Below are 17,367 nucleotides of genomic sequence, written 5' to 3'. Positions count from 1 at the left end.
TATTTACAGTTGCAAACCCAAACCACTAACTCAATACATGCACCCCAATGTTCATAGCAATATTATTTACAGTTGTCAATATATGTGTGCTAAGTCACTTCAGTCGTGTGTGATTCTTTGTGACCCTATGGACAGTAGCCCACCAGGCTCCTCTGTCCATGGGGATTCTCCAGGCAAGAATACTAGAGTGGGTTGCCATGCCCTCCTCCAGGGTATCTTCCTGATCCAGAGATAGAACCTGCAGCCCTTATGTCTCCTCCACTGGGAGGCAGGTTCTTTACCACTAGTGCCACCTGGGAAGCCCATTGTCAATATATGGAAACCACCTAAGTGTTGATCAATAGATGAATGGAAAGAAGATATGGTATATGTATGTATGTGTGTATATATACAGTGGAATACTGCTTAACCATAAAAAATGAAAATTTTCAACAACATGGGTGCACTTGGGAGGGTGTTAAACTAAATGAAATAAGTCAAAGACAGGCACTTATGATATCAGTTATATGTGCAAGCTGAAAAATACAACACTACTATGAATAAAATGGAAAAGAAACAGACCCACAGATACAGAGAACTAACTAGTGGTTACCAGAGGGAACAGGGAAGTAGGGGGAGGCAGTATAGGGGTAGGGGAACGAGAGGTACAAACTATTATGTTGAAGATAAGCTACAGAGTTGAATTGTACAACACGGAATATAGCCAGTATTTTATAACTATAAATGTAGTATAACCTTTAAAGTTGTGAATCACTGTATTGTACACCTGTAAGTTATATAATTTTGTACATCAACTGTACTTCAATATCAAATAAATATAAAAAATGGAAATCAAGTTCAGTACCTCAAAAATCTCATCAGTTGGCACATTTGTAAAACTGTTGCTCATTATAAAGAAAGAAGCCAAATAGGTTAAATCAATGAGGAAGAAGATAATAAAATGGAGGATAGAGAATGGAAAATGGTGATATCAAAAGTGAAGGTTATGTAATAGTGTGTGTTGTCCTTCCCACCTCGCAGAGTGACAAGCAACCAGACATTTACCAACTGCCACCTCCTTAGTAGGAAAGACAAGGAAAGTGAGTGGGTGGAGTTTCTTTATGGAAACTGGAAAACAAAGGTAACGCATTGGGTAGTGTAGCTTTTGATGCCTGAGAGTAAAGCTCTCTACATTTTGGTATTTAGAATATGAGGAAGTAGAGATCCTATAACTGCCTCTTACATGTCTGTTCTGCTATAAAACTTACTGGTACTTGATAAGCTCTGCTAAGAGCATAAAGCTTCCCATCAACATTTTTTTGAAAATATAAACAGGCAGTGAAAATATAAACAGGCTCACCACACATTGGAGTAAATCACCTGTAATTTGAAAGAAAAGATCAAGACTTTTAAAAAATTCTTAATATCACACAAAGATAATTTAAGATATAGGGGGAAAGTTAAGATATAAAACTCTCTTTAGGATGCCTGGAGAAATGTAAGATTTGATGACCAAAGAACAAGAGTTATTTTGTGATAAATGAATATAAGGAAAATATGAGCTCTGGGAAGTTATAAGTGACAAAATTAACAGAGAAATTGGGAGGGTAACGTTAGGAAAATCTCAAAATTAAAAACTTTAGAAATAAAAGAAAATATGAGAAAAAACTTTAAAATCTTAGAGAACTTATCCATGAGGTTTGATATCCGTTAAGTAGGAGGTCTAGAAGGATAGAACAGAGATACCAGAAGGGAGGAAACTTAAAATAGAAGTAAACATTTTTAGTGATAATGAGAAACAAAAGCTTTTAAATTAAATCGCTTAGCAAGCATCAGTGAGATTTTTAAAAAAGCTTAAATCTGTCTGTGCTTTTTTTAAACAAAAAGAATTAATATCATAAAAAGCTTCCAGGCAGGAAAAATAAGTCTTGTACAATAAGACAACAGAAATTTGATTTCTCTCCTTCCCCAACCAAAACAAACAAACATTAAACTAACATTAAACATGATAAAAAATGGTTTTCAAGACACTAGACGTCCAGCAAGGAGGTAATTCCCTTGAGAGAGAGATAGACAAGATGAACCCCAGGATTGTCCTAGCTTACTACAGTTGACCTTCAACAAAATAGGAGTTTGAACTGCACAGGTTCACTTACACAGAGATTTTTTTTTTCAGTGGTAAATAATATAATACGTGATCCACAGTGAGGTGAATCCACTGACACAGAACCATGAATGCAGAATTGCTTTTACAGAGGGCTGACTGTAAGCTTTATACGTGGCTTTTCATCTGCAGAGAGCGTCGATTCTCCCATGTTAGCATTAACACCCATGTCACTCAAGGATCAACTGTACTTTGAGAAAATTTCCAGGTCATGGCATAGGAAGGGGGTACCCAGGTAGATCCCAATGTACTTCCTGAGCTGAGTAGATGCTGCTAAGATTCTGATGAGACCAAAGCATCTAGAGTACTAAAGAGGAAAAATTTCCCCAAAAGCAGAACTCCCAAGATCTGTGAAGATTCCTCTTTCTTCCTCCTCTGACATCCCAAGTATTTAACAGAGTATTGATATGTGAACTCTTGTGTGATTTAACCACTGAAGCTGGAGGAAGAAAAAAACAGGTGAAATTATTCCAGAACAGTTCCTGATGCATGCTCAGAGCTGGGAATAGTGCCTGTTCCCACCAATTAGACTCAAAAAATGCATAATTCATAAGGGGCATTGGATAAAGTCTTCAGGAGGGTTTTGTCTCAGTAGTGGGGAATAATCAGCCCTAGTATGAGCACTGCTCTGGACCCTCCTAACAATTTATAAAAGTAAGACCTGAAAGGATCAAACTGTTTTAAAGTAACTGCATTCTTGAATAAAGCACAAGAATATTTGTAGGAATGTGAAAATACCTGGCAGCCAACAAGGTAAAATTCACAGTGTCTGGCATCCAAAGATTATCAGTTTACAGGTAAGTGGGAATATATGACTGATAATAAGGTAATCAGTCAATCAAAATTGACCTGAAATGGACAGAAATGTTAGAATTAGCAGACAAGAACATAAAACAGTTATTCTCATTGTATTCCATATGCTCTAGAAGCTAGAGGAAAGATTGAATAGGTTAAACAAATAGAAAATATAAAAAGGACCCAGATAGAACTTCTAGAAGTGAAAATTGCAATATCTAAGATGAAAAATATACTAGATGGCAGTAACATTAACTTAGACCCTGCCAATGAAGTTTAATGATTTTGAAGCCATAGCAGTAGAAACCATCCAAGGTGAATGAAGCACAGAGAGACTGAAGAATCCAAAAGAATAGAAAGAGCATCAGTTCAGTTCAGTTCAGTGGCTCAGTCGTGTCCAACTCTTTGCGACCCCATGAACTGGAGCACACCAGGCCTCCCTGTCCATCACCAACTCCTGGAGTTAACCCACACTCGTGGTTATCTGAGTCATGAAGATCTTTTTTGTGTACTACTTCTGTATATTCTTGCCACCTCTTCTTAATATCTTCTGCTTTTGTTAGGTTCATACCATTTCTGTCCTTTATTGAGCCCATCTTTGCATCAGATGTTCCCTTGGTATCTCTAATTTTCTTGAAAAGATCTCTAGTCTTTCCCACTCTATTGTTTTCGTCTATTTCTTTGGATTGATCGCTGAGGAAGGCTTTCTTATTTCTCCTTGCTATTCTTTGGAACTCTGCATTCAAATGTGTGTAACTTTCCTTTTCTCCTTTGGTTTTTGCTTCTCTTCTTCCCACACACCTGAATGGTCTAGTGGTTTTCCCCACTTTCTTCAATTTAAGTCTGAGTTTGGCAATAAGGAGTTCATGATCTGAGCCACATTCAGCTCTTGGTCTTGTTTTTGCTGACTAGAAAGAACATCAGTGATTGCCAAATCAGTCATAGGACAGAGTAAAGACATTTTAAAACTCAAAAAAATTTTTTCCTTCCATTAATTTTTTCTTAGAAAGCTATTGAAGGATGTGCTCTAACACACAAGGAAGTCAGCCAAGGAAGAGACAAATTAAGCCACGGGATCAAATCCATCATGTGAGAGCTTCAGAATGAAGCTGGAAGAAAGAGATAGATTATCTGATATCTTTGAACCAGTAGTTCTCAATTGGAATGATTTTGCTGTCTCATCCCTCTCCTCCCCGCAATATTTGGACATGCTTTTGATTTGCCTAGACAGGGAGGGTTGTTGTTATAGGCATCCAGTGAGTAAGAGGCTGAGGATGTTGCACAAGACAGTGCAAGGGCATCCCCTCACATCAAAGAAATAACTGGCCCCCAAATTACAGTAGTGTTGCTATTGAGAAACTAGTGTAAGGAGATTAACTGTGAGCAAATTAAGTGGGGAAGGTAGAAAAAAATTTAGGATTGATTTTTTTTTATAATACAAGTAAAAAAAAAACAGCTGTTGGTAGCTTTTGGAAAAACGAAATTTGTTTAAGAAAGTAAATAGGAGTATGGTATGTACTGGGCATGCAGTAAATTTTATATATATATTACATATATATCTTTAATATTATAAATAACTACTAGTATAGCCAGAAAAGTCATATCATGGTATTAGGTATGTGTGTGAGGAAAAGTGAGAATGGGGTTAAGTATAGCAGAGCTACATCTTTGTCAAAAGTCAGTATTTAATTTCTGAATTGAAAATGAAGAGATAGTGGTAGATGCTTATATCAAAATATGGAGGTAATTACCAAAAAGAAAACATTAAAAGACTTCAAAATGGTTGCCTCTGAGGATTGAGACAAGTGGCAGTTTATGAAAGATTGAAGTAGGGATTAAAATTTTTTCATTACAGGCCTTTAGTACTAGTACTTGATTTTTTTAAACTGTAAGAATATATTATTCTAATTAAAATTTTATTTTAAGTGAATTCAAAATATATTTGTATGTATATAAATTTGTATATGCCCATCAAAGATGATATTCAAAAGATATACTAAAGTCTGTGAATCTGAAAAGATAATTTCCTTCAGTGGGACACATTTATCAAGTATGTATAGGTTCTGATAATTGACAAAGTTTTGATATATTATTCACCAAGATAACCATTTCTAACTGTCAGAAAATAATTCTGATTGTCCTAATGATACTGACTCAGTTATTTCAGTGTTTTCCCCCTTGTATTACAGTTGCAAGATGTGAGTTTGAATCTATGGAATGTCTACAGCAAGATGGATCCTGTGTCCCTGGAGAGTTTGCTTTCCGAGGTAAAGAGCCACACTGTATTTGACATATAAATATTATAACCAGCTCAGTAACCTACTAATGATATTTAACTTGTAGAGATGCAGAATATATTTTAGTTTGAGTTTAGTTAAAGAATTGAGCACTTTCTTCCTTGATTGTTATCTTGAACTCCTTGGGAGTGAAAGAGGACCTGGAAAAGAGATACTGCCTCTTTAACTCTGAGAAACCACCTAAGATGAAACCAAGGCTCCCTGCCTTGTTCAAGGTTTAGGTTTTCACCTAAAGATGTTCTTTCTGTTGGGCCAGACTTTAGAAGAACAGTCCAGAGGATGCCTTCTCTTACTGAAAAGATTAAGAAGTTAGGATATGTCTTAAAGGAATTAAGTATTAGGGGTTGGCAACGTTTTTCTGTTAAGAGGTGGATAATAGCATTTTAGACCTTGTTAGCCCTGTGTCTTTGTTTGAACTATTCAACAATACTATTGTAAGCAATGCTTTAATGAATGGTTATGTCTATATTCCAGGGAAACTTTACTTACAAAAATAAATGGCCTGCCAACAGGCTGTAATTTGCTGACTCCTAGATTAAAGGATCAGGCATTAATTTTTCATCTGAACTTTGAAGAAAAAAATTCACGATGGGCAAAACAATTTGTAACAAGGAGCAACAAACAAAACTAAAATACAGATAGGTACTTTGTTTAAACAGCTCAGTAGTATCTCTCAGCAGTCATGGATGGATATCCATGGAAAAAGAACAGCTCACATGTAGCCTTTTAATGATATTAACTGTCAAAGTAAGACCCCAAATAATTCCAAAGACAAAAACAATTCCAAAAATGAAAACTACACATCAGTTTCACTTACAAATATCAATGCCTATATTTTAAGTAAAATGTCAGCAAATAGTAGCATACTAAAAGAACTAAAAGAACATTCTATGATGAAGTAGGGTTATTAAGCGTTTAATATTTAGTTTAATACCAGAAAATCTGTTAATGTAATCACTGTACTAATTTTTCTCCTTGGAACCATTTATGATGATTCCATAGACGCCAAAAAGACATTAGATAAAATTGAACATCCATTGTATTTAAACATTTCTAGTAACGTAGGAATATAAGAGAAAAATAAAACCTGAACTTTTTGTTTTCTAAAAAGACCTAATTGTCATCATCATCATCAGTCCATGGTGTGGCTAATTATGGGAAAAAGCGAAAAAATTTATAACATTAAAAGTATAAGAATGATGGGATTTACCTAGTCGTCCAGTGATCAGGACTCTACGCTTCTACTACTGGGGGCCCGAGTTCAGTTCTTGGTCAGGGAAATAGATCCCCCGAGCCAAAAAAAAGGAAGGAAAAAAAAGACTAAGAATGATAAAGAAAATTTAAGTACTGACAACTAAGAGTGATAAGTAATTTAGGAATTTCTGCAAAGTATCTGGGAGCCATGCCCCACTTGTGTGCAGTGCCCTAACTAGGAGGGAGCTGCAGGTCACACATGGAGACTAGACATAGCATTGTAGGTTTGAGAACACTGCAATCATCTCCATAGTCAGTGGAATAGGACCACCTGGAGAACATCTATAATTACACCTAGAACAGCAGTGACATCATGCAACTGAAGAAGCAAGAGCAGTAATCATCATGAACTGTAGACTAAACCCTTTCATAGTTCTCTAATTTCTAGTGAGCTTCATATGCTTAGATGGTATCTTGAAAAAGTAAAAGGAAACCCTTTTAATGTCTGAGGGTGGACTTCCCATCTAAGAGGAAGAGTGAGGGCTCAGAGCCAGATTTAGTTTTATTTAGAAAGAATAAAGTAAGATGGTATTTCTTATACCAAAATATGATTGAGTGCATTTATACCCACTACATTATGGAGCGCTCTTACCAATTGGTAAGAAAAATACAGTGGTGGGAAACTGGAAGACAACCAGAATTGGCTGTTCACAAAATAAGAAATAAAAATGACCATGATTTTTTCCCTCCAAGTTAGGGATATAGAAAATCAAAGGAGACCATTCTTCTCATCCTAACAACCAAACAATATGAATATGCAGCAAAATAGTAGTTTAAAATCAATTAGAGAGCTGAAGATGCAAAGAAACCACAAAGAACTCTGTTTCTGAAAAATAGGGCCCTTCATAGGATGTTGTTCTCATTTTTGATGGAACAGCATGAGGAAGAGAAATTTATCATACACAGGGATCAGTAAAAATCAGTTGACCTTTTAATTAAAGGCCTTTTAATGGCTATATGTGAGTGAGTCAACACTTACTCTCATTTCTATACCATAGGTCTTCACAAGTGTTCAGGTTAGTCCACCCATCTTGCCTGAAGCGCTTGATGTTCGACTATAGCCTGGATTAGAGATGAGAGCTGAGAGCAACCCTTTGGCAGCATTTCAAGTCTTCACAAGTTACAAGCAGCTGCCCTTTTAAGGCTAGGGACAGGCAGCAAGACAAGGATCTCTTTACATACACAGAACCAAGGGACTGGAGAGCAAAGAGAACTTCTTAGCCACCCAAAAAGCTGATAGCCAGCTTGTAAAGCAGGGAGAGATTGTCCGTAATTCCTAAAGCCAATAGCTTAGCTGTGAAATGAAAAGAGATTTCCAGAAGATTGTCTGAGCGAAATCACTATCAAAGTTTGCATTTAAACCAAATACAGAATACATCATGAGAAACACTGGGCTGGAAGAAGCACAAGCTGGAATCAAGATTGCCGGGAGAAATATCGATCACCTCAGATATGCAGATGACACCACCCTTATGGCAGAAAGTGAAGAGGAGCTAAACAGCCTCTTGATGAAAGTGAAAGAGGAGAGTGAAAAAGTTGGCTTAAAGCTCAACATTCAGACAACGAATATCATGGCATCTGGCCCCATCACTTAATGGCAAATAGATGGGGAAACAGTGGAAACAGTGTCAAACTTTATTTTTGGGGGCTTCCAAATCACTGCAGATGGTGATTGCAGCCATGAAATTAAAAGATGCTTACTCCTTGGAAGGAAAGTTATGACCAACCTAGATAGCATATTGAAAAGCAGAGACATTACTTGACCAACAAAGGTCCATCTAGTCAAGGCTATGATTTTTCCAGTAGTCATGTATGGATATGAGAGTTGGACTGTGAAGAAAGCTGAGCGCCAACGAATTGATGCTTTTGAAGTGTGGTGTTGGAGAAGACTTTTGAGAGTCCCTTGGACTGCAAGGAGATCCAACCAGTCCATTCTAAAGGAGATCAGTCCTGGGTGTTCTTTGGAAGGAATGATGCTAGAGCTGAAACTCCAATACTTTGGCCACCTCATGCGAAGAGTAGACTCATTGGAAAAGACTCTGATGCTGGGAGGGATTGGGGGCAGGAGGAAAAGGGGATGACAGAGGATGAGATGGCTGGCTGGCATCACCGACTCGATGGACGTGAGTTTGAGTGAACTCTGGGAGTTGATGATGTACAGGGAGGCCTGGCGTGCTGCAATTCATGGGGTCGCAGAGAGTGGGACACGACTGAGCGACTGAACTGAACTGAACAAATGTTACAAGATCCAGGCCCTGATCAATTACAGATCAGATTAACTTAGTTCTCTGCTTTAGTGGTCTAATGAAAGATAGGGATCTAGTGGCCCTTTCTTAGAGATGAGTGGTATTTACGTCAGTTTTACTGTTCTTTTATGTGAAACATCTGGCATATGGGTTTTTTTAAAATTATAAGACAAGAAGAAGCAAGAAAACTTGATATGTGGTCAAGAAAGGAAATAGTCAATAGAAGTAGACCCAGATGTTAGAATTGACCAATGGGGAGTTTAAATGATTGATGAAAGTGCTAAAGAATCTGGAAGAAAATGGGACAACATATGTGAAGAGATGAGGAATTTTAACAGAGACCTGACAGCTATAAAAAGAACCAAATGAAAATGCTAGAAATGAAAAATGTAGGGTTTAAAAATGGGGGATTTATTAAATTGGCTAATTTATTAAATTAGGCACCAATGAGGAAAAGTTCAATGAACTTGAAGATAAGTCAATAGAAAGTTTCTAAACTGAAGGACAGAGAGAAAAAGAACAAAAAGGGCAGAGCACAGTATCCAGTATCTGCCAAACAGGGTCAAATGATCTACATAGTAAATCATTGGAGTCCAAGTATAGTTGGAGTCCCAGAAGGGAGAATAGAGAGAAAATGGGGCAATAAATTTAAGTTGATAATATCCAAAAACTTTCTAAATTGATTAAATACATCAATCCACAAATTCAAGAGCTTCAGTAAACCCCAAGTATGATAAATATGTATGAAAATGACCATAAATTTGTAAAGGGATCTCTGAGGTGAATCTACATGTGCTAATAAAATTCAAATCCAACAACCAAAAGAAGTTAAAATGCAATTTCAGTCCTGACTTGTACTGATAAAATATTGTAAAAAAGGGAGCCAATCCATACCCATATTACCTGTTTGTTTTTTAAATTTATCTATTTTTGGCTGTACTGGGTCTTCGTTGCTGTTTTCAGGCTTTCTCTAATTGCTGCAAGCAATTACTCTCCAGGTGCAGTACGCAGGCTTATTGTGGTGGCTTCTCATTGTGGAGCATGGCCTTAGTAGTTGGAGCATGCAGGCTTAGCAGCTGCAGCTTGTGGACTCTAGAGCAGGCTCGGCAGTTGTACACGGGCTCAACTGTGGTTGTCCTACAGTATGTGGGATCCTCCCAGACCAGCAATCAATCTGTGTCCCCTACATTGGCAGATGGATTCCTAACCAGTGGACCACCAGAGAAGTCCCTATATTTCCTCTTAAAATCTACTTTTTTTTTTTTTCTTCTCTCATCTCTTGCTCAGCTGCTCCATAGCCTCCAAAGTTTTCTTTAAAAACCCTTTTTCTCTTCACTATCCAAATACTTTTTCTGGTCATATGTGTTTTCTCTTTGCTAAGACTGATAACCTTACAGTCAGAATTAGCATCTAGGCCTTAAATCTCACTGGCCAGTCTTTGATGGCCAGACTGCCTACAGCTACCTGCTTCTTGGTCACATCCCGCAAAGAGAAAATGCAGACTGCTCTGAGATTTGATTTAGAAGGATGTTCAAAATATGTTTGGTGAGAAAAGTAAAAAAGTAGAGTATATTTCCATCTTTGTAAAATAATTTGCATTTGTGTGTCTTAGAAATTTCAGATGGTAGTCTTACTGGTTATTATTTTTATACGGTTATATATTTTTAAAATATTATTTTATTTATTTTTGTTTTCTTACATTTATTATATAATTCTTAAAAATACTTTTAAATGTTGAAATTAAACTTCTTTTCCCCCTTTAAGTCATTTGAGAGCAGACACTGCTGGATGCCAGCCTAGGGCCAAGAGTCCTGTCTGAAGTTCAGGGTCCTTCCCTAATGGGCAAGGGCAAAGGCACATTGACATATTTCTTGAATTTTACAGACTTTTCCTGCTTATCTGACCTTGATATGTATCTGGGCCTGTCTTCTGAACTTGGCCTTGAGTCTGAGCAGATAAACTTTCCCTTCTTCATCATCAGATCTAACAAACCAATTCTACTTCCATACACAGAATCCATTTCCACAAATGCAGGTGGAAATTTTTTGAGAATAATGTGTCTGGTGGAAACCATACAGGCTCTAGGTATCTCTCACCTAGATATATTTTCACTTTTGCTGGTTGTTAGTATTGCATCCTCAGGTCACTTTACTGTTTAGTACCTCAGTCTCCTCATATATAAAATGGGCATAGAGAAGTACACAGTGGTATTCAGTTCAGTTCAATTGCTCAGTTGTGTCCAACTCTTTGTGACCCCATGAACCGCAGCATGCCAGGCCTCCCTGTCCATCACCAACTCCCAGAGTCCACCCAAACCCATGTCCATTGAGTCGGTGATGCCATCCAACCATCTCATCCTCTGTCATCCCCTTCTCCTCTTGCCTTCAATCTTTCCCAGCATCAGGGTATTTTCCAATTAGTCAGCTCTTCACATCAGGTAGCCAAAGTATTGGAGTTTCAGCTTCAACATCAGTCCTTCCAATGAACACCCACGACTGATCTCCTTTAGGATGGACTGGTTGGATCTCCTTGCAGTCCAAGGGACTCTGAAGAGCCTTCTCCAATACTACAATTCAAAAGCATCACTTCTTCGGCACTCAGCTTTCTTTATAGTCCAACCTTCACATCCATACATGACCACTGGAAAAACCATAGCCTTGACTAGATGGACCTTTGTTGGCAAAATAATGTCTCTGCTTTTTAATATGCTGTCTAGGTTGGTCATAACTTTCCTGCCAAGGAGTAAGTGTCTTTTAATTTCATGGCTGCAGTCATCATCTACAGTGATTTTGGAGCCCAGAAAAATAAAGTCAGCCACTGTTTCCACTGTTTCCCCATCTATTTGCCATGAAGTGATGGGACCAGATGCCATGATCTTCATTTTCTGAATGTTGAACTTTAAGCCAACCTTTTCACTCTCTTTCACTTTCATCAGGAGGGTCTTTAATAGTTCTTTGCTTTCTGCGTAAAGGTGGTGTCATCTGCATATCTGAGGTGATTGATATTTCTCCTGGCAGTCCTGATTCCAGCTTCTGCTTCATCCAGTCCAGCATTTCTCATGCTGTACTCTGCTTATAAGTTAAATAAGCAGGGTGACAATATACAGCCTTGACGTACTTCTTTCCCAATTTGGCACCAGTCTGTTGTTCCATGTCCAGTTCTAACTGTTGCTTCTTGACCTGCATACAGATTTCTCAGGAGGCAGGTCAGGTGGTCTGGTATTCCCATCTCTTTCAGAATTTTCTACAGTTTGTTGTGATCCACACAGTCAAAGGCTTTGGCATAGTCAGTAAATCAGAAATGGATGTTTTTCTGGAGCTCTCTTGCTTTTTCAATGATCCATTGGATGTTGGCAATTTGATCTCTGGTTCCTCTGCCTTTTCTAAAACCAGCTTGAACATCTGGAAGTTCACAGTTCACGTATTGCTGAAGCCTGGCTTGGAGAATTTTGAGCATTACTTCACTAGCGTGTGAGATGAGTGCAGTTGTGCAGTAGTTTGAGCATTCTTTGGCATTGCCTTTCTTTGGGACTGGAATGAAAACTGCAAACTTTTCCAGTCCTGTGGCCACTGCTGAGTTTTCCAAATTTGCTGGCATATTGAGTGCAGCACTTTTACAGCATCATCTTCCAGGATTTGAAATAGCTCAACTGGAATTCCATCACCTCCACTATCTTTGTTCGTAGTGATGCTTCCTAAGGCCCACTTGACTTCACATTCCAGAATGTCTGTCTCTAGGTGAGTGATCACACCACTGTGATTATCTGGGACATGAAGATCTTTTTTTAATAGTGCTTCTGTGTATTCTTGCCACCTCTTTTTAACATCTTCTTCTTCTGTGAGATCAATACCATTTCTGCCCTTTATTGAGCCCATCTTTGCATGAAATGTTGCCTCGGTATCTCTGATTTTCTTGAAGAGATCTCTAGTCTTTCCCATTCTATTTTCCTCTGTTACTTTGCACTGATCACTGAGGAAGGCTTTCTTATCTCTCCTTGCTAGTCTTTGGAACTCTGCATTCAAATGGGTATATCTTTCCTTTTCTCCTTTGCTTTTGGCTTTTCTTCTCTTCTTACAGCTATTTGCAAGGCCTTTACAGACAGCCATTTTGCTTTTTTTGCATTTGTTTTTCTTGGGGATGGACTTGATCCCTGTCTCCTGTACAGTGTCATGAATCTCCGTCCATAGTTCATCAGACACTCTTGTCTATCAGATCTAGTTCCTTAAATCTATTTCTCACTTCCACTGTATAATGGTAAGGGATTTGATTTAAGTCATATCTGAATGGTCTAGTGGTTTTCCCTACTTTCTTCAGTTTAAGTCTGAATTTGGCAATAAGGAGTTCATGATCTGAGCCACAGTCAGCTCCTGGTCTTGTTTTTGCTGACTATAATAATAGTAAATATAAAAAATATAAATATTGATAAATATAAATAATAAGTATAAATAATATTTATTACATGTTATATAATATATATAATAAATAAAATATAGATAACATAGGCATCAAAGTAGTGAAGACGCTTGAGAATATTGTTTACACTAAGTATTCTCAGCAGAGGTTCATTGTGCTTTATGCCTGAGGCCAGGTATAGAGTCGTTGCATGGTTAACACAGAGTTCATAGCTCTGAGTACTTCTGTATCCTTAAAAGGGTGAGTAAGGAAAGAGCATAGATCCAGACAGTCAATTTTAGTTCAGCAAACAGAATGCCTGCTGTAAGCAAGGTGTGTGCTTATCATGTACATTTACACAGTGTGAGACGGCCAATGAAAACTACTATCCAGGGACTTCCCTGGTGATACAGTGAATAAGATTCTACCTGCCAGTGCAGGGGAGACAGGTTTGATTTCTGGTCCATGAGGATTCCATATGCTGAGGACCAACTAAGCCCATGTGCCACAACTACTGAGGCTGTGTGTTGGAAGTGCTGACGCCTCTGCGCCTAGAGCCTGTGCTTCTCAGCGTTTACCCCTATGTAGCCTCCGCTTGCTGCAACTAGAGAATCACTGTGAGCAGCAATGAAGAAAGTGCGCAACCAAAAGAAATATAAGGGCAGGGTTGGTTTATTAAAAATAAGAAAACTACTATCCAATTTGAGTACAAATTAACAGTGACTTCAAAATAGGGCCAAAGATGTCACTTCAAAATAAGGCCAAAGGTCAAGCAAGTCATAACTGATATTTTGGATTAGCTGATGATGCCTTAAAGAAAAGCCAGGAACGCAAAGCAGTGTGTAGTGGTTGGTGACAGGAATGAATTCAGAGAGGATGCTTAAAACCAGCTTGGATAGGGGAAGGAGGCGGGCTGTATTTGGAGGAGAATCAGCAGGTAAGGTACATATTTGCATTACCCCTAGGAGGAGGGGATGAGGGAGAAAAGGGCTCTGTGTCACCTCTGACTCCACTGAACTTCTAACTAAAGTCAACTAATTTGGCCTTGAACAAAGTTCACTGTTGTAACCCTTTTGGTACTTACTAGGTACAGTGTCTCTTTAAATAGCTTTACATTGCCTCATGAATAACTCCCTCTCAACAAGGACTGCCGATTGTCCGTTTTAAAAATAGGTTTTAAAGGAAAAAAAGCTTTATTGAAATATAATTTATATACCACAAAATTTACCCATTTTAAGTATATAATTCGATGATTTTTAGTAAGTTTACAGAACGATGCAAGTATCACCACAATTAGAATTTTACAACATTTCATCAACCCAGAGAGTTCCTTTGTGCTTGCAACAGAGCAGGATGAGCACAGCCCTTAACAGGCAGCCATTGCTGTACCTCATTACTCCGCACCCTGTAACTAGGCAGGCAGTCTTGCTCAGCCATTGGTTGGTGCCTCAGTGCTGCCCTGCTCCTCCTACCCCAACCCCTCAGCAATCAGCTGTCAATGAGTGACCCTTAGGGAAGTGATTCAGTCAACCGTCAATGGCGTGGTAGTCACCAAGTGGAGAGTGAGTTAAGAGGCAGATTCAGGCCTTCTTCTGGAGGCCCTCCAGCTCACCCATTCCTAGAGGGCTCCAGAGCCCTCACTAAGGCCTTCCACTAACTGTGGGCCAGGCCTTGAGTAGTGAACCTCTTCCCCTATCCCTGTCTGTCCAACCTACCAGCAGAGGGTGTCTGTCTGGTCACAGTCTGTGAGATCTGGTCTCCCCTATTTAAGCAACCTGAGGAGATGGAGGGCCAGTTAGGTTGGGGCCCTGGCTCCCTCAGGGATGATAGCTGGGCAGGATGTGGGAACCAGGCCCCGAAGGAGCTGCCAACTGAGATCTGTCTTCTCTTAGCCAGGACTGGGACCTTGGAGAGTGAAAGTTGTACCTTAGGACTTTGCCCTTTCTTATCTGGACAGAGAATTAACATTAAAATCTGGTAGAGATTTACAGGAACATCGTTAGCTGACTATGTATGACCTCACCTCAAGAACAAAGGATCTGATATCGAGAAGTCTGCAACAACTAACTGCGCCCATCCCCCACCTTTTGCTTTTAAAGGAGCTTGCTGAAAGCTTTCAGTAACTTTGGGGTTCTTAGAGCATGAGCCACCCATCTCCTTGTATCAGTCTATAATAAACCTTCGTCTGTTCCAAACCCTACGTTTTAGTATTGACGGGCCTCACTGTATCAGGCACATGGCCTTGAGATTCTGTAACATGCTCACTTGTAGTCAGTTTTCATTCCCACTCCCAGCCCTACCTAAGCAAACCACTAGTCTACTTTCTGTCTCTCTAGATTTGTCTTTTCTGAGTGTTTCATATATTGTAGTCTCTTATATCTGGCCTCTTTCACTGGGCATAATGTTTTTAACATCCATCCATGTGATAACAGGTATCAATAGTTTGCTACTACCCTTTAAACAATGTATTTAAATAGTCTGGTATTTTGAGATCAGATGTGGTTTCATGAGTCTGGTTTTCTAAAGTATCTCCTTAAATGACCAAACGCATTATCTTATTCATTTTCTTTCTAGGATTTGGTGGCTTTTGAATATCAGTGGACTAGCTTCTTCGCTAATTTTGACACAGAAATTCCCTTCTTGCTAGAATTGTCCGAATCTCAGGCTGGTGAGGTATGTAAAGGAAGGGTCAAAAAGAAAGAACAAATTGGCTGATTTTTTAATTTTTATTAAAAATTTTTCAGACTACAACACTACCAATCCTCATTTGGTTATCATTTCCTTAAACTTTGTTGCATGATGTAAAGAAATTTTTAGTTTCTGTGCCACCCCCTATATTCTTAAACTTAATATATATATTAAGAATATATATATTCTTAAACTTTGTTGCATGATGTAAAGAAATTTTTAGTTTCTGTGCTGCCCCCTATATATGTATAAGAATGTATTAATATATATATAGGAATGTGTATATATGAATATATAATATATATATAAGAATATATATATATTCTTATATATTCTTTTTTGTTTTTCTGTGCCAGTTTTTTTATAATAAAGATACTCATTTCTTAGAGGTGATGTCCTTGTCAGGAATTCTGTTTGGCACCAGTTAATAAGCCTAGGAATAATTCTTCACATATGAATAGCACACCTTTGTCAGTTGAACCTCTAGGTGATGACAAGCTTTCTTTCTAAGCAAACAACAAAGTGAAGTTGCTAGGTTCAGGCTAGGAACCATTCCATGAGTAAACTGAGGTATGTAAATCAAGAACTAAGGTACAGAACTGTTCCCAAAATTAGTCAACAGGCAAGATCAAAGAGATCTTGAGCTTGCACTTGAGCTTACTTTGGGTTTGGACTGCCAGTGTTCAGTTCTCCTGTGTTTCACTGTGACCCAGTGTAAGCCCTACTCCTGCTCTTTAGAACTGGAGTTGATCTTTGTTACCATACACTTTACTTTTACCTTTTTTACCTTACGCTATAAACCCCACAGTATATTGGTGTTATTCTTTTTTAGTCAATTATCTTTTTATCTTTAAAAATAAAAGATTTTAAATAATTTAAAAATCTTACATATCTGCCCATGCAGTTGAAATTTCTGATGCTGTTCATTTTTTTGTGTTAGACACAGATGTTCATATGGTATAATTCCCTTCTCCCTGAAGGATATCCTTTAACATTTTTTGTAGTGTGAATCTTCTGATAATTCAGAAGAAAATTCTTCCAGCTTTTGTATGTCTGAAAATATTTTTTTCACGTTCATTTTTAAAAGTATTTTTGTGGTGTGTGGAATTCTAGGTTGACAGTTTTTTCCTTTCAGTACTTGAAAGATGTTGTTTCACTCTTTCTCACTTGCATTGTTTCTGATGATGTCTTTTATCTTTTTCTCTGTTCTTCTCCGTATAACTGGTCTTTTTTCCCTCTGGTAGCTTTGAGGATTTTCTCTTTCATTACTGGTTTTGAGTAATTTGATTACCATATATCTATAATTTTTTAACTGTTCATTTTTAAAAATTATTTATTTTTTATTTTTGGCACCCCTGGGTCTTCATTGCAGTGAAGACTTCATTACTTTCTCTAGTTGCTCTGAGCAGGAGCTACTCTACAATTGTGGTGTACAGACTTCTCATTGCAGTGGTTTCTCAAGGCATGTAGCTCGGTAGTTGGTGGTGTGTAGGCTCGGTAGTTGCGGCGTGTGGGCTCGGTAGTTGCGTAGTTGCGGCGTGTGGGCCCAGTA

At 38.2% G+C, this 17,367-nt stretch overlaps 1 protein-coding gene across 5 annotated transcripts in view; it reads left to right on the top strand.

The window, feature by feature from the left end:
• Positions 1-17,367, top strand: part of DNAAF9 (dynein axonemal assembly factor 9) — a 169,920-nt gene that overhangs the window by 50,726 nt on the left and 101,827 nt on the right. For all 5 annotated transcript variants that reach the window (XR_005722339.1, XR_005722340.1, XM_040247852.1 and 2 more), the window contains exons 7-8: positions 5,128-5,205; positions 15,702-15,800. Coding sequence is in view for 3 of the 5 variants with exons in the window: in XM_040247852.1 (XP_040103786.1) it covers positions 5,128-5,205; positions 15,702-15,800 (177 nt within the window). In the remaining 2 variants the exon portion in view is untranslated. The remainder of the gene's footprint in view (positions 1-5,127; positions 5,206-15,701; positions 15,801-17,367) is intronic.

This window comes from Oryx dammah, unplaced genomic scaffold (genome assembly GCF_014754425.2).
Source record: "Oryx dammah isolate SB20612 unplaced genomic scaffold, SCBI_Odam_1.1 HiC_scaffold_10, whole genome shotgun sequence".
NCBI classification, from domain to species: Eukaryota; Metazoa; Chordata; class Mammalia; order Artiodactyla; family Bovidae; genus Oryx; species Oryx dammah.
Note: the sequence above shows the minus strand (reverse complement) of the source record. Positions and strands in the feature narration are given on the sequence as shown.